This window comes from Oreochromis aureus, linkage group 23, assembly GCF_013358895.1.
Source record: "Oreochromis aureus strain Israel breed Guangdong linkage group 23, ZZ_aureus, whole genome shotgun sequence".
NCBI lineage: Eukaryota > Metazoa > Chordata > Actinopteri > Cichliformes > Cichlidae > Oreochromis > Oreochromis aureus.
The window spans coordinates 27,788,762-27,807,254 of NC_052963.1; the positions used below are offsets into that span (position 1 = coordinate 27,788,762).

General features: G+C 38.7%; 1 protein-coding gene and 1 long non-coding RNA gene across 2 annotated transcripts; one reads left to right on the top strand and one right to left on the bottom strand.

The window, feature by feature from the left end:
- Positions 1-177: 177 nt before the first annotated feature.
- Positions 178-1,871, bottom strand: LOC120436236. Its single transcript, XR_005610261.1, has 3 exons — positions 1,816-1,871; positions 303-437; positions 178-226 (listed from the first exon to the last, which is right to left on the bottom strand). It is a non-coding gene; the product is annotated as an uncharacterized LOC120436236 (long non-coding RNA).
- Positions 1,872-8,027: 6,156 nt separating this feature from the next.
- Positions 8,028-10,394, top strand: LOC120436293. The gene is given in 4 exon segments (XM_039607057.1): positions 8,028-8,040; positions 8,573-9,459; positions 9,566-9,635; positions 10,371-10,394. Coding segments are annotated over 4 exon segments (984 nt in total). The 3' UTR covers positions 10,385-10,394.
- The last annotated feature ends 8,099 nt before the right edge of the window (positions 10,395-18,493 follow it).

Below are 18,493 nucleotides of genomic sequence, written 5' to 3' on the forward strand. Positions count from 1 at the left end.
CACACACACAGCTTTGAGTGTGAATAGTGAAAAGTGCTGAGCTGTGACATGGAGAAGAGTCATGGACAGTTAGAGATGGTCATCTCACCTCTGAGCTTTGGTCTGGCTCTCATGTTCCCCACACAGAGTGGTTTTAGAGGGAGGGACTCCCTCCTCTCTGTCCTCACACTGATCCATGCTGCTGAATTCACATCCACATCAGCTCACACACACTTTCTACCTTCACCTGCAGAGGAAACACAAATCATTCATGTGCACATCGACTGAAATCCTCCTTTCCATCATGTGTGCTGTCCAAATACCAGCTGCTTCTTTTCTGCTTCATCTCAGTGTCAGCTGAATGCAGTCAGACAGCAGTGTGTAAATACTGTCAGGGTGTTCAGGTGAAGCAAAGTGATCCAAACTGATTCGATTAGGTGTGGAAACCACTCCAACCACTGCAGTAAGAACAACAAAGGAATGACAGAAGTTTGCTTTGTGAACAAACAGGAAAATATGAAGAAAATCTTCCAGTTGTCTAAGTAGAGATTTATGAGTTTGTCTGTCTGCAGTACTGTTGTGACCATTTACTTGTGAAGATGTTAATCAGTTGCTTAAACAGGACATGTCATCTAATTGGTGGCAGGAGAGTGGACAGAACAGCTGGACAGTTTGTTACTGTGAACTATGGAGAAACATTACATTACAGACAATGTGAGAGCACAAGGAGGTGAGAACAATGAGGAAGAGAGCAAGGAACCAGTGATGTCACACATGTCCAGTGTTGGGCAAGTTACTTTGAAAAAGTAATTCAATTATAGTTACTAGTTTCTTTTTCAAAAAAGTTACTGAGTTAGTAACTGAGTTAGAGTATTCTAAAAGTAATTAATTACTTGAAAAGTAACTATTACGTTACTTTAAAAAGAAATCGTTTAACCCCCTGGGGTCCAGGGTATAATTGGCCATTTTTTACTACTCTTGATTTTCCCTCCACATTTTACCTTTAAAAACTATTTACTTTGTCTTGTTTGGTATCATTTCTTTCAGCACAACCTCACGTGTCTGAAGTTACAGTTATGTTTTCATTTTGACATACTGTATTTACACAATTGATCTAAAATCAGACAAAAACCATAAAATCAGAGTAGAAAAAGTTATATTTTTACTGTAACAACCACAAACATGTTTAATGAATCATATTTCATAACTTCAAATGCAAATATTAATTGTCAATTTTAAAATCCTATGCACAAGTTTTGCAAACAACAAAGTTATTTGCATCCATTTACCTTTTACCCTTTTTTAAAATAACCATTTCAAACTATTTACAGAACAATCAGCTGTTCTTCAATAAGATGACACACAAATTATTTGTGCCACTCCAAAAAAATAATTTCTGTCCACTATAAAGGAGAACATCACAGCCTGATACCTGCAGGTCTGACAGCAGCAGGTGTATCACTGCTGGAGACAGCAGTCGCCTCATTGTTCTGACACACAACACAAAACTATCCACAACACTGCACACTAACTACACACTCCAAACACGCTAAACGTCACAAATCTCTCACATCTCAAAACTCGCGCTCTCTCTTTCTCTCTCTCTCTCCCTCTCTCTCTCTCTCCGTCACTCCTAAAACTTCCCCTGTTTTGTTTTGTTTTTTGCTCATAAGCAGAGAGTGCTTGCTAGCGCTAACGTGGCGAAACTATTGAGGAAAAACACGCGTACATATTGTTTATCATGACTCTGGTTTTACGTGGCCTATCAACACAATTTAAAAACTGGTATATATCACCTTGTTGCTTTGTCTTTAAGTGGTCATGTGATTGGCTTACCACGACTCCTTTATTCTTCCTCAGTCAAACAGCAGCACTCATGCGATTGTTTTGCCCTCTTAGCTCCAGGTGTTGCGCTAGACCAGAGGTGGGCAATCTCAGTCCACGAGGGCCGGTGTCCCTGCAGGTTTTAGATTTGTCCTCGAACCAACACAGCTGATTTAAATGGCTAAATTAGCTCCTCAACATGTCCTGAAGTTCTCCAGAGGCCTGGTAACTAACTAATCATGTGATTCAGGTGTGTTTACCCAAGGTGAGATCTAAAACCTGCAGGGACACCGGTCCTCGTGGACTGAGATTGCCCACCCCTGCGCTAGACAGTGATCGTGATTACCGTCCGCGGGGGCGCACGCAGCTGCTTAAAGCTGTAGCGTCCAGATTACTTACAGCTACTTCCGTGCAGCTGATATAAGATGCGGTAAGCTGAACACAGCTTCAACCGTCTGTTTGTTGAAAAATAGTAACGGACCGCGTTTCCTTGTTAGTAACTGTAACGGCGTTGTAACGATGGGAATAGTAATTAGTTAGATTACTCGTTACTGAAAAAAGTAACGCCGTTAGTAATGTCGTTACTTGTAACGCCGTTATTCCCATCACTGCACATGTCACACTAGAATGGTGGCGCAGGAGCTCAAAAGTGTTTACAATCATAGGGAAAATCTGACTACGCTATCCTGGGAATTTCACCCAGAGAATATTTAGTTAGAAACTATAATAATGATCAAAAAGGATCTCAGGCAATGTTCCCTTTAATTTCTCATGTGTCCGAGCAAACACACAAACTCCCTGAGCGGTCCCTTGGACCATTGTGAGGAACAGCAGATGTGTGCACTGTGGTCAAACCAGCATTGCATCCATCCAAGTTACATGGTTTATCAAAAAAATCTAATTACAGCATCAACATTTCTATTAGAATACGTTTAGTTAAGTGCTCTAACTCACTTACAATGAAAATTAAAAGAAATCATGTTCATGACCTGTGTAGTATGTTAACACTATTGGAAGTAAAAATAAGTTGAATTCCAATTTTGAAAACACAACAACATTTTTTTTTTATAAAGCTCTGACTTTATCATGAGTCTGCGTGAAGTTCTTGCTGTGCACTAGGAGAGAGTCCTGTAACTCTTTGTCTGCAAAATACAATATATAATGACCAATGTTGTGCAAGTCATTTTGAAAAAGAAATTAATTATACTTACTAGTTACTTCTTCAAAAAAGTAACTGAGTTTTGCAAACAACAAAGCTTTTTGCAGCTATTTATCTAAAAATGCAGCCAATGGGTTTTTATTTTTTAAATAACCATTTTAAACTATTTACAGAACAATCAGGTGTTCTGCATCAAATTTGATGCCACACAAATTATTTGTGCCACTCCAAAAAATAATTTCTGTCCACTATGAGATAAAGAAGAACATCACAGCCTGATACCTGCAGGCCTGACAGCAGGAGATGCATCACTCCTCCTGTTTTTAATCTGGAGACATTATTTACATTGTAATCTGCCTTTGGTAGCTTTTTGGCAGCAATTGTGACACTCAGCAGTCACCTCATTGTTCTGACACACATAACAAAACTATCCACTACACAACACACTAACTTTATACTCCAAACATGCTAAACGTCACAAATGTCAAAACTCTCTCTCTCTCTCTCTCTCTCTCTGTCTTTCGCTCTCGCGCTGCCATCACTCCTAAAACTTCTCCCTCTTCATAAACAACCAAATGCTGCATTTTTTGATTGGTGGACATAGTACAGTTTTCCACCAATAGGAAAGGGTGGGGTTTTTTTGTTTTTTGTTTTTTTTACTCACAGGCACAGAGTGCCTTCAAGCGCTTTCCTTAGAAAACGCAGTTTTTACCGTTTCTTCCCGCAGTAAATATAAACAACAAAAGTATTCAGGAAAAAACATAATGAATAATAACTCTGGTTTTACAAAAACTGGCATATAGTTTGAAGTCCACACTTTTTCCGTCAATTTTTCCGTCTGTCCTGCTCACATCTCCAATGGTTGTACCCATTGTCATTAGCCTGACTTCACTCCATATTGGCCTCACCGCTTTGGTAGCTAAAACACTGGTTGCGGTACATAAGAAGGCTGTCGTAACCTGTCAATGACTTTATTTAGCTGCGTATATACCAATGTGAATCGCATTATTGGCTGGAGCAGCCAGTCACCGGTCACTTACTGACGCACACTGCAAAACAGAATTAATTGTTACGTATTTATTTTAATTTCGATTCATGTCAGATTTTTTGTTGTGCGCAGCGCAGATTTTCTGTGCGCAGAGACCATGTCAGCAGTGCGCAGTTGCGCACTCGCACAGCTTAGAGGGAACACTGATTCAGCTCCTATACTTGAGACAGAGATGTGGTTCAGTGTAAACAACAGTTTATTTACAGCTATTTAAAATATGACATGAAAAGAATCAATGATTCAGTTGTACATGTACTGTAAATTCACAGCTGTATCTTACCAGAGGGTGAATGGGATGACAGATGATGACATGTACAGAAAAATCACCAACTCGATGTAACACAAAAGCGAATCTACATATCAAGCATTCAGAAATCAAATGTACACTGTTAGCCTTTGCAGTAATTTCCATAGCTTAGTACTGCAAAATCAACAGTAAAAAACTCTAAAGGATGTTTGCAGTTTAGTACTGTAGTTTGCAAGTAATGGTGATGTAAGTAATGGGAAAATTCCATGAGATTACATTATTTTTACGGTAAATCACCGTACTCATGGAAACAGCTGTAAAATACAGCAAACGTAACAATTGGTGATGTTACTGAGATTATACTATTACACCATCCGGATTTCTGTTGTTTTCTACTGTAGATCTAAGAGTAACTACTTAAATCCTCATTCAGAGTGTATTACTATAAAATGCAATTCACTGTGAGAGTAGTATAACATATAAACTACAATATACAGCATCATTTTTAACTTAAGGAGTAAGTTGCAGCCACACTAAAATTGAATTCCTTGAAATGAATTGAACCTCATATATTAATAAATGTATTGTGAAACATTATTACAGTCCACTTTGTCTCAAACAACCAGTCTCATTCTTACAAAAACTAGAAAACAAGCAAGTATACCTTTAGTTTACTTTGTATGTATTTTCTTGGGTTTTTTTTTTAGACCAAATTACATTTAAGCATACTTTAAGTGCAGTTAGAAGTATACAGAAAAGTATAAGTACATTTAGTCTATACTTGTACTATAGTAGTGCTAGTAGTAAACTAGTATGTAATTTATTTGACGTATACCTGAGGTTTACTAAGAAGTACAAAGAAATCATCGAATCGAATCATATCTGTTATTAATCTCTGTCTCTCTTCCACAGCATGTCTTTCATCCTGTTTTCCTTCTTTCACCCCAACCGGTCGCAGCAGATGGCCGCCCCTCCCTGAGCCTGGTTCTGCCGGAGGTTTCTTCCTGTTAAAAGGGAGTTTTTCCTTCCCACTGTCGCCAAAGTGCTTGCTCATAGGGGGTCATATGATTGTTGGGTTTTTCTCTGTATTTATTATTGTGCTATCTACTGTACAATATAAAGCGCCTTGAGGCGACTTTTGTTGTGATTTGGCGCTATATAAATAAAATTGAATTGAATTGAATTGAATTGAATTGAATTGAAATACCCAGCATGAATTGCAGGGCTTTAACTGTGAAATTAAAACAATGATTGATGTTTTAAAACAAGAATCTGTCAAAAATTCTTGTGTAATGTCTTTTACCTTCTGAACAGAGTAAGTGGGGCAAATCATTAATTTAAAAAATGAAATTGTTCAAACCGTGAGTGAAAAGGGTCAATAATTAATAAACCTCAACTCTCAAACGACTTTCTAACCTATGCCCATGCACAATATAATTCTGGTACTTGAACTATGGGTGCAGTTCTTTACAAATGAAGCCTTCTGATAGTTAAAACTGTTATCTGATATCTGGGGAATGAAGAGCTTTGTTGCAAGTGAAAAATATGTTTCAATTGAATTTTAATTACTGTTTTTCTATCAGAAATAACTCAAATATAAACTAAAAAGTAAATTAATGGTATACTTGTAAAGTTAGTATTGTGATAGAGTCGAGTATATTTTAATTATACTCTTGTAGACATTATGACATTATGCTAGTACATTTATGGTGAACAAAAAGTACATCTAAAAGTTAATTTCAAGAATACTGTTATGTACTAAAACGGGGGCCAATGTAGTCCCAAGAAGCATTATTAGTATACGTACTAGGTAAGGTATACTTGGGAAATATACTTGAAGTATACTTATTTTTTGTATGGCCAGCAACAAAAACTAATGGCTACATTTAGAGTAATGTTTACAAATGACTTCATTTAGCAGGGTGTTCCTTTTTTCTCTTCTTATTCTTTCTTACACTGGACCTTCATTTGTTTTGTATAAGGTGGTACGTTTTAAGACACCTCTGCCTAACTACAGTGAACTAACCTAATAATATGCTCTGGTCGTCATTTTACACAAGTTCAGGTGTCACATCCATGAAACCTACACCACTAACCAGCATCAGTCCTTCAACTTCACTCTCAAAATTAATAAATTCTGGGACAAGCAGAAACTTTATTTTCAGCGGTGCATTTTGTGGCAGGCCAGACTGCTATTAAATGCACTCTCCTAAAGAAATAATTCTCTTGTAGCACCACTTCGTCTTGGTTCAGAAGAGATGTCCTGGATATACGTGTTAATGTAACACGGGTGTTTATGTTTGTTCATGTTTAGCGCGTTGGGTTGTGTTTTTAAAGCGATTATTACGTTTTTAAAGCTTTTTAATGCGACAGGTGCGATAGCCGACACCACACCTTCACCTGACGTGCAACCTGACGTATGACGCACACGTCGGGTATTCACTTTCAAAACAACAATGGGGAAAATATTGCTCGAGGTGGTTAATGCTCCTTTCGCTGGTTGCCAACCACCATTAAATAACAACAAGAAGAAAATATTGATCTGCTTTTCTTAGTTTTGCATGTTTATGACGCAATTCAGACTCAAACAAAGCTGCAAAGCAGGAGAACAACATGGCCATCAACTATTCTGTGCCACAGATCCAGTTCGCTGCAGCACAGAGTGATGATGAGACCGTTAACATGTGCAACTTAGAAGTAGTCAAAGGTAACTGGATGTTCAATCGGGTTAAATGCAAGGTTGATTGGATTATATCTGAAGATCGTATGCTATTCGTGACAACTCTGCTAGACTCCAAATTTCTCGTCCATGAGGGAGTATCTCAAAAGTAAATGAAACAACTAAACTTAACACTTTTCCCCTAAAACTGACTGACATGGGAAACATTAAAGTTGGATTGACACCAGCTAATCAGTCTGAAGGTAAGTGTTTTTTTACTTATTCAAGAGAAGTCCGAAATGCATTCTTATTACTATTTGTTTTGACTTTTCAGCTACCCTACCAGGTTATTTTCATTCAAATGCTAAGACAAAATATCAATATCTATGAATGTGGAGACTCAAAAGACTAGTTAGGTAATAGTTGCCGATGGATTTATGAGACTTGATAGAAACTTGGACGTTTGCAACAGGTGAATCGGTGAACTACCGAGGTTGCGCCCAAATGCTTAAAGCTGTTAGCTGGTCAGTGTTTTCAGGTGTGCTTGTACTACCTGTACGGTGCGGAGTGCTGACTTAGTCAGGCTAAACCCATTAAAGCGTCGAGCTCAAATATCTTTTCATTTTTGTGCACTGCTCTCTTGTCTTTTGTCAGCACACATTTTCTGTTTATTGAAGCCTTTTGTGAATAATTTTGATCATGTAAAAACTGGGAATTGGTCCGTATTGACAATACTCTTATTTTTTTATTTTTTGCATTGCATATGTCATTTAGGAAAGGTAATTGGTCACTGAACTTTTTGCAACTATGTGTATTTGTAAATTTTGTGGCTTCTGTGCACGCAAATTTATATTGTTCAGTTTGCATGTTAAAAGCCACAAACATGTAGCTAACTATAGGCTTTCTTGTGGAACTGAGAACTGCCCTGCCACTTTCAGAACATTTTCTGCCTTTCATTCACATATGCCTAGGAATCACAGAACAAGAAGGGAGACCACTGAGGAGGAGTTTTATAAGTTCACTGGTGACCTCAGCTGTCAAGTTCCTGGATGTAGGTATGCTGTACAAAACTTCACAACTCTTTGTGCCCATCTCAGATTTCATATCAAAGATGGGGGGAAAAAGTATGTCCATTTGAAGGTTGCTCTAAATACTTCAGTGTCTGAACATCATTTTCCAGCCATATTTCTCAAAAACATAAGTAGACAGTTCAGCAGTCAAGGCAACAAGAAATTGTGGAATTTACCATAATACAAGGACAGGACACAGTTAATCTATTAGAAGACTTTGTGTCATTTAAAAATGCAGGCTAAAATGCTCTTACCAACCAGCACTATACAGAGCATCATAGAGGAATTTCCGGATCTTTGCAGCTGTGCAATGCACAAAACAAAAGTAGACACTGAATCTAACACCATTAACCTTTCGTTGGTAATGGTAGGACTAAGGGTGGAAATTGTGACAAACTGTAAAATATACTGTATTTTTTTATGTATTTTTCTTTCTGTTAGTACTCAATCCTAATTGCAGGGTTCATCTTTTAGTGAGGACATTTGTTGAAATAGCCATATAAAGTTGCTTTTTCAATGATCTCTCTCTCTCTTATTTTTAGATGGCAACAGACCAAAGAACCTGAATGACACCATTACTCTGGAGCTTGGGAAAGATTTCCACTCCAACTGTTGCATGCAATCACAAGAGGGGACAGAGCTCAGCCAGAGGACAGGAGAAGTATGGTTAGAATTGTTGTGGAGGCCATGCAAGTTCACTGCAGAAACCCTAAACGTGCATCTTGTGAAGAGGTTGCTAAGATCATTGTAAACAGATCCCCTCAAACATTTGCAGATTTTACTGAAAAGGGAGAAAGACTGGGTTGATGACATTATCCACTACTAAGAAGCATCAAATCTAGAGTTGAAAATGTTAATCGAGATAATACAACACATAGATTTAGTGAAACAAAGAGAAGCAGGAATGAGGAAGACTGCAGTCCCAACAGTAATGCAACCTCACCTAAAAAAGTTAGATGCCTTGTTGATAGCTACGCTTGTATAAATTGGCAGCCAGTTGAACTTCCTGAGGGGGAAACGCCAGCTTCTTTAGAGGAAAAGAAACACATCCTGTTAACAATTTTTAATTCACAAGGACCTGGAGCTGTGGAGAGACCTGATGTGGATGACTTCATGTGCCTCACATATATTTCTCAGCGCCAGCTTATCAACAGTTGTCCCTCACTTTCAGTAGCTGAAATTCAAGAGCAGTGGCCATTCTTGTTTACTCGGAAAGGTCTTTCAAACCACTTTCACAAACTCACAGGTATTGATATCAGTGAGCGCTTAAGTCAGGCCCTCATAACCAAAGGCAGAAGGATTGTTAATTATTTCTCCAGCCAGAAGCTCAAATGGAACCTTGGTATAAGGACACTCATCCAGCAGATAGAAAGTGAGGGAGTTTTGACCAACAACAAGGTTGGCACAGCAGCCATACTTCTCATGATGAAGTATTACAAGGAAGATGAAGACTCCCTCTTTGTCTTAGCAGATGTAAGCTTTTTTCATACAGCTCTATGTTTAATGCTGTTGCTTGCTGTCCTGTTTTTTTTGTTTTGTTTTTTTGTTACATAAAATGTCCTGGTCCTTTATCTGGCAGGAAATATCTACCAGGATGTCCCTTGAAGCAGAGAGCAACCTGCCAATCACCCCAAGGCTGATTATGCTTGGTAAGAAGTCATTTATGAAATAGAGCTGATTAGACCATATTACAGTTTCTGTTTGGCAGACAGGTATCCAGTCTCTGTTTATTTAGCTCAAATTTCTGTAATTTCCTTTATAAACCAAGGTTGTTGGACATGTGTCTCAGTGAATCCAGCAAAGTAACAATATCAAATTTCACATTACATATTACTGATCAACATAGTAGTCTAGCTACACCAACAGCAGGAATACTGAAGTCAATACTGTAAAGTTTAACAGCAGCACAAACTATAAACTCCAAAATAACCATACAGTTGATTCATCTCCGGTAATTTAATTAGGCTGACTCTTTGTGTTAAGAGATTTTTACATTTACTTACTTTGATAACCTTTATTTTGCTTAAGTATAATTTCTTGTGAGAACATGATGTGCCTGCAACCTACAGATTAAAGAACAGAAGCATGCGTGAGGAAGTTACAAAGTCACACACGCTCAGGCAGAGACAGTTCCAACCTGAAGCTGATATGACAAAAGATACTAGTTCCTCTTGTTTTTTGGATAACGGCCACTCATGCGATAATCATATCTAGAGATGTTTTTCTATTACATATGCTCCACCTAGAGATGCTGTGTAATCTATTCTCTGCTATAAAATAAAGAACGGACTGAGGCTCTGCGCGACTTGCCTGTGTCTTGCCACGCAGTAAGCCTCGCCCATGTACATGCCATAACTTGAGTTTGTGTTTCTTGCTTCTCTAAGGTTTTTTCCTTTGACACGTTGTTAGGTGTGTTTAACGTGCAGAATAATTCCCAATTATGTACAATTAGAATATGTTAAAACGGACTTATGTACATAAGGCCATTAATAATTAACTGGCTGGAGCTGGACAAAGAGAACACCTTTGCTGATGCGATGTCAGTCTTCTTTGGTTCATTCTATGTATTGAACCTGGAATACCAGGAGTCAGCGTGTGCAACATTGGAACTAATTCAGAGGTATGTTTGAACAGTTAGCTAATAGTGATAGATGATGAATAAATTATCCCTAAGTAACTCATTATTTCAAATCAGAACTCAATGTTACTGTATGTTACTATTTATTGTGGCATGTTTTAAGTTTTTTTTTGTAAGGATAAACCCTGAAGAGGGAACAAAATGTACCTCCAAGGCTGGGACAAGCAGAAAGACTGGGACCACTGTGAAGCGAAAGGTTGTTCACATTAATCCTCATGTCACAACTTTCCTCCAGTGGCTTACTGAATTTGAGTGGAGAACTTCAAATTAGGTAACTGTTTTTGCCATTTATAGTGAATTTCTTGTATAATTTAAGTGACCAATGTGTTGTTACCTGTGTCTCCACAGATGATCCATGGCCCATGCTTTCTGGACATTTACACAAGACGAACAACAATGAAGACAAGCTCTCTTGCCATCTTGCAAGACGCTGTCTCTGTCCAATAGGTTCTTTGAGTGCAACAGTTTTGATTTTTTTTCCTTCTTTTACCCGTTTGTTAAAAATTATTGCAGCTACTTACACTTTAATTGTCACATGTATTGGCTCACCCTACAAATCAATGAACTCAGTCCACAAAGCAAGATCAGGGTTCAGTGCAGGTCAGTCAAGTTCCTTCACACCACACACACTCATCCATGTCCTTGTGGACCCGGCTTTGTGCATTGATTTGGTGGTGTGAGCCAGTATTTTGGACAAAGTGTGTATAGAGGCAGAAGTGTGGGGCTTGATATTATATTCATTGCAATTCAGTTTATTTGTATGGTGCCAACAAAATGAATGCCAAGGCACTTCACATTGTAGGTTTAAGACCCTACAAAATATAACTAAGAAAACCCAACACTTGAGCATATGTTGTCTGCCATGATATGGATATGACATAATATCGTTATTGTTTGTAAAACCATCTGAGAAAATAATGGATTACATGGTTTAGTAAAAACAAATGCTTCCTCAATGAAAATATGTTTTCAGTTCTTTTCAGTTTTTGATTTTGGAAATGTGTATTTCAGCAGGGAAAAATCAGAACAGAAATAAAAAGTGGTGTGAAGCACATGAATTATATTTTGTGTGTGTGTGTATATCTATCTATCTATCTCGATCAATCGATCGACAGTGGGTATATATATGGGTTTTTTTTAATAAAAATATATATAAATAAATGGTACATTTTTTAATACAATACAATTTTTTGGAACCCTCCAGTCTCTTACAGTATGTTACTGTTTCTTTAAATCATGGTAAATTACGACGTGTTAAACAGTAAATGACCGCCTGTAGGAACACGGTATCCTCTAGCAGAGATGAATATTTTTGGTACTGATGATGCGTGATAACGGTAAGTTACTGGTAAATATATTGCGGTTTATTACCTCTCAGCGGGCTTACAGTGACATACCGTGAATAAACGGTAGTATACCAATTTCTTAATCACAGTATGATGTTACTTTGTTGACGTAATTTACGACATGACGACAAAAGCTACGGTGCGTTACCATAATTTGTCCAAGAGTATTATACCACAACAGCAAAAAACGGTATCATCCTGCAGAACGGTAAGCCACCGTAACACGTCGTCAGTGACGCCAGTATGTTACGGTAAAGTGGAGACGAAAAGTCTAACAGTGTACGAACACAAAACAAATGAACAATTTCATAATACTATTCTAAATTATTATACATACCACTGCTATAATTTGATAACTTAGTACATTATGATATATATTTATATATATATATATATATATATTACACACAGGGCTCAAAGGCTTTGCTAAAAACCTGAACAAGAGTGTTGGAGACACATCAAACGAGAAGGCAAAACAAGGCAAAAATGCAAAGCAGCACTTCTGTAAACGCAGCACACAGAAGCAGTAGCGGTTCTGCTGTAAAGCTTTCAAACCACCCACCCAGACTCCCTGTAATGCATCGTAGAATTAGCATTTACAGTAAAAAGATTAGTTACATACCGATCAAATGGAGTCAATTTGCAAGCAAACTGGCCAATAGGAGGCTTCTGCAGTTACAACCTGTAAACACACCTGTTTACTGGGATGTTTAAAACACTGCTCCGAAGCTTGGTTCAAAATACCAGGTCACATGACCACGCAAGGGCGTAGATTTGGTTTTGGCATTGGTGGGGACGGATGATTCAGCCACAGAACCCTGCCCTGTTTCTTTCTTCTTCTTTTTTTTTTCCTTTTTGTCTTTGCTTCTTGATAACAAAAGGAGAAATATACTTGCCTAAATATGCTATTCTACATGCTTTTAAACCATTCAAAATAATAATTCATAGTTTTATATGTGAATTATATAATGTTAAATTACTATTAAACAAATGACTAAGTATTTTAGACTTTAGTTTACTTCAGCCATATTCCATATAAATCAGGTATCATACAAAAATAAAAATAGCTTCAAATACAGTCATGACAATAAAAGAATATGACTTTAAGGACTTAACAACATTATTTTAGTTATAATACACCAACATCTCTGACACATTAGCACTAAGGGAACACTGAATGACCTGCTGGTTTTTGTCATCTAAGATTACCACAAAGTAAAAGATCTCTTAGCAAAATTATGCAACATTTTAGGCACCATTGCCCCGATCAAATCAGTGAGCTGGGATTTTTTATTCCACACATGAACTACTGTTACAGCAACAGACATGGATGATTGACAGACTGATGTGGGTGAAAGCCTAGCACATACTTGCCAACCTTGAGACCTCAGAATTAGGGAGACAATCAAAAGGGCTGTTAGGCATTGTAAAACTTGAATTTTACAATGTTTATTTATCGGATAAAATAAGTTAAATGTCACCGTTATTATTGTCCGGCCAGAAACAGGCCGGGGGTGTCCAAATTCAGAGGCTGCGGCCACCTGAGGACCAGGTGTTGTGCCAAAAACTGATTGTCTGCCAAAAACTGATTTCCGGCATTTGCCAAAAACTGTTTGCTTGTATTTAAACTGCTATAAATAACTTGTTGGTCTATAACATGTGAAACGTGTCAAATATATTCCTCATGAATTATATCAAGTCATCTTGAGCAACAAACAACATTCCTGTAACAAAGTAGAAGACGCAATCAGTTTTTGGCAGTGACTTTTATGTATCCTTTATTTATGCAGTTAAAAAAATTCTTGTTTACTTTAAAAATGTTTCTCTTAAGAGCAATCTGGCCAAGAGGACAGCTGAAATTGTAACAAATGCAAAAATAGTTCTGTAAACATATTTTAAGTGGACAAAAGGAAGCTCATTGATTATAATGTAAGTACAATAACACATATATTTGAAGTTTACACAGCTACATTCTCACCTGAAAATATGTTAAAAGTTTATTTTGCGTTGACAGATTGTTTTTTTCTTTCTGTCAGGTTTGTTTTTCTTTACTCGAAGAGATCAAATTATTGGTGAGGACAATTCAATGATTGCTGGATATTGGTGGGGACATGTCCCTTGCCAAATGCCAAATCTACGCCCTTGCGACCACGACTGAACGATGTTTTCGTTTCCCAGTTTAAACAGGTGGTGTACCTGCTGCTTCCAGACACTGCACCACAGTCAATTGTAATTACTGAATTTGTGTTTTTAATATTACTGCTTCTAATTATCACAAACGTGAAAAACAAACAAACAAACAAACAAAACAAAAAAAAAAGGTATTCTACTCTGACTCCATTTGCTCTCTAGTTTTTTTTCCACTTTTAAGAGAAAATGTCATTTCCTGCGTTAAGTGAGGTCATCCTCACTATAACCTGTTACTCGCATATTGCGCAGTCATAAAGAATATTTACACTGTTAAAATAAATGTTAGAAAAACACATCCATACAGCTGATCTACTTCTGAACAGTTTTCATGGCAAACAAGTTTTTTTGTTTTTGTTTCTTTTATTCCCACTGACCCTTCAGCTGAGAATATCTCATAGACAACACAAGCACACATCACAAACACATCACGCAGTGTTACAGGACACACAGCATCCACAGCAGTGGGAAGTGAAGTTTCTTCATGGTTCAGAGGTCGTTCACCAGAGGAAGATTTTAAAATGTTCTGGTCAAATTGACTGTTATGATTGGTCAGAATGGGATAAATGTTACCTTTTTATAAAGAAGGAATTTTATACATAAGTCTTTTTTCGTACAACTATTTATGTACTTTTCAATTCATTAAAATTAAAACCTAACACTGTGCCAGCTTCTAGCTTTGCTTGCCAGTGTGTAGAACAAACCTGATGACACAGACATCTAGAAAACTTACAAATCAACCGACGTGTGCGTGACTCCTACCTGTAACAGCTAGTGAAGTCAGGTTACAGGTGAGCGAGCCACTGACAAATCGTGCTGGTGCCAAGTGTAAAATTTGCTGGAGGAATGATTATTCTTGTTCCAACATGACTCCACACCATTGCATAAAGTAAGATCCATGATGACACAGATGAGCGAGTTCAGTGTGGAAAAACTTGGCTGGCATGCACAGTCCTGACCTCAACCAGACATACCAGCTTTGGGATGAACAGAGAGCCGAGACTGTGAGCCAGGGCGTCTCATCCAACATTAAAATTCCCATAAACACTCATAAACCTTTTGGAAAGTCTTCCATTAAGAGTTGAACCTGTTAAAGCCACAAAGGGTGGGCAAACTTTATATTAAACCCTATGGATTAAGAATGGAGTGTAACTCAAGTTCATATGTGTTTGAAGTCAAATGGACGAATAATTGTAGTAATATAATGAAGCTTCTCTGTGATTATTGAAGTGTTAAGATGATACTTAATGCAGTCTTTTCACCAGCAGATGGGGATAAATCACCATCAATCAATTCTCAAACTCCTAAAAGGAGAATAAGAATAGGATAACAACACAAGGTTTACCTGTGCCTTATAAAATTCAAACCAGATTAAAACCTCACAGAAGCTTCAGTGTTGATCAGTAGCAGTCTTATCTGTTATCTGGACCGGAAATGTTCACAGACAGTGTTCTCTGCTACATAAAACACTGCATAGACACTGTTACAGTAGACAAATGTATCCGGGCTTATCCCAACCAAAAGCCCTGGATGACCTGGGAGGTCAAGCAGCTGTTGAAGGAGAGGAACATGGCGTTCAGGTCTGGCAACAGGGGGACTATAGGAGGAGGATTGAGGACCATCTGGAGAGTAACAACAGCCGGCAGGTGTGGCAGGGCATCCAGCATCTAACAAACTATAAAATCAACCTCAGAGCTGTGGAAGGTGACCTGGCGCTAGCGGAGGAGCTGAATATCTTCTTCGCCCGCTTTGACGCCATGGTACCGGAGGTATTGGAGCCACAGCAGCAACACGCCGCCCACAGCAGCACCACCCTCACCCTGGAAGAAGAATATCCTCAGATACATCACAGCAGCCCTGCAGCCTGGATCCACACCAGTTTGCCTACAGAGCAAACCGGTCCACGGAAGACGCTGTTGCCACAGTACTCCATGCTGCCGTAACTAACATACTTTTCGTGGATTACTGCTCAGCTTTTAACACCATCCTCCCACACAAACTGGTGATCAAGCTACAAGACCTGGGGCTTCCATACAGCACCTGCATGTGGATCAACAGTTTCCTCTCATGCCGTAGACAGAGAGTCAGAGTTGGCCATCACACGTCCTCGACCCTGAGTCTCAGCACTGGCTCACCCCAGGGCTGTGTGCTCAGTCCACTACTCTACTCTCTCTACACACACGACTGCACTCCTGTCCACCAGAGCAACACCTTTGTGAAATTTGCAGACGACACCACCGTGGTGGGGCTCATTTCCAGGGGTGACGAGTCCGCTTACAGAGACGAGGTGGAGCAGCTGTCGTCATGGTGTAAGGCCAATAACCTCCTCCTCAATAGTTCAAAGACCAAAGAACTCATAATAGATTTAAGAAGGAAAAAGGCAGAGATCCCACCATTATTCATCAATGGGGACTGTGTAGAAAGGGCGGCAAACTTTCGCTTCCTGGGAGTCAACATGGAGGAGAACCTTTCTTGGAGTGCGAACACCTCTGAGCTCCTGAAAAAGGCCCAACAGAGACTGCACTTCCTGAGAATTCTCAGGAGGAATAATATCACACAGAGACTGCTGGTGTCCTTCTACAGAGCCACCATTGAGAGTGTACTAAATATTGCATATGCATCTGGTACACTAGCTGCACAGTGGCTGAGAGGAAAGCACTCCAAGGGATCATTAACACCGTCCAAAGGATCACTGGCTGCCCTCTCCCCATGCTGGAAGATCTACACAACACCCGCTGTCTTAAAAATGCTCAAAATATCATAAAAGATACCTCACATCCTGGACACTCCCTGTTTGAACTGTTGCCCTCGGGCAGACGGTACAGAGCAATCAGTGCAAGGATAAATAGACTCAAACACAGCTTTTATCCAACTGCAATAACACGTCTGAATGCTGCTACAAGGAATGTCCATCACACCACTCTTGCATTAATCTGTGTGCTGACTGAAGCATGTACGTGGGAATGTATGTGAATGTTTGCTAATACTTTTCTTATTAGCACTGTAAGTATTTTATTTATTGATTTTATTGTTTGATTTATATTTTCATATTTTTAGGGATGATGCACTGATCAGGGACCACATTTAATTTAGTTGTACCTGTGACAATGACAATAAAGACATTCAGATTCTGATTCTTATAATCCACAGAGAGATCGGCAGAAGAGAGATCACTCATGCAGGAAAGATTATCCATATGTGTGAAGAACACAAAAAGCGGAGCTGAAACATCTTTTATAAACATGTTATTGTGTTGTTTTATTGTGAAGAAATGTTTTCTATGACACTGTAGTTTACACGCATGGCTAAACAAGCAGTTTTCAGACTTTCACACTGATGATTATTCTTCTTCACACCTCAGATTCAGTGGAAAAATTTCAAGACTGCATCACTTGTTAATCAGCAGCTGTATGATCTTCAGCTGCAGGGTGGTTTGAGGACCCGTTTGAAATCACGTGAGCCTCGTCACATGATTTCAAACATGATCTTAAGTTATTAATACTTGTTTGGCCTCTGCTCTGTCACAGTGCCACTTCTCTTCAGATTCAGCTGAAGAAACATCACTGCACACAATGTGTTTCCTCCAAGCTGCTGCTCTGTGCATCCTGAGCTCAGGTGAGTGGTTTTATTCAAACAAGAAGACACCATCTGTAACAAACGTTGACCATCTGTAACAAACGTTGACATACTAACCTGTGTGTGTCTCTGCAGCGCTGTTTACCATGGCCACAGAGCTGATACAAAATGATTTGACTCTGACCAGGAGAGCTGGAGAAAGTGTCTCCTTCAGCTGTGGGGGAACTGACCAGTGCAGCACTGCAGCTGTGTACTGGTATCAGAAGAAAGACAGTGACAAAATCAGAGTGATTATTGGTATTAACAGACGCACTGGTGCGATCACTTCAGGCTACAACCACCCTCAGCAGAATGATTTCTCTGCTGTGGTGAAACAGAACAGCTGGGCGTTGGAGCTAAAAACAGTTAAAGTCATTCATTCAGCCATCTACTACTGCTCCTGTTCTCAGAGTTCCCACAGTGTGAAATCATCCCTGCAGGTTGAACAAAAACCATCAGAGGAGCAGCAAGAAACCACAGCCCAGGTTCACATGTATTGCTTCCATTTTAGTCTGAGGAAAAAAAAAATTTCAGGATTTAGATCTCCAGAAATCAAAGTCAAAAGCTTATTATCTTAAAAAAAGGGAAAAAAGAAAAAATGGAACAATTATTTTGGTGGCTTTAGTTCTAAATTTTCGGTGTGTTATATATCCAAACTCCAAATGTTTCTTAATTACCTCTAAAATTTTAAAGGTAGACCAACAGAGGGGAGATCACTCTT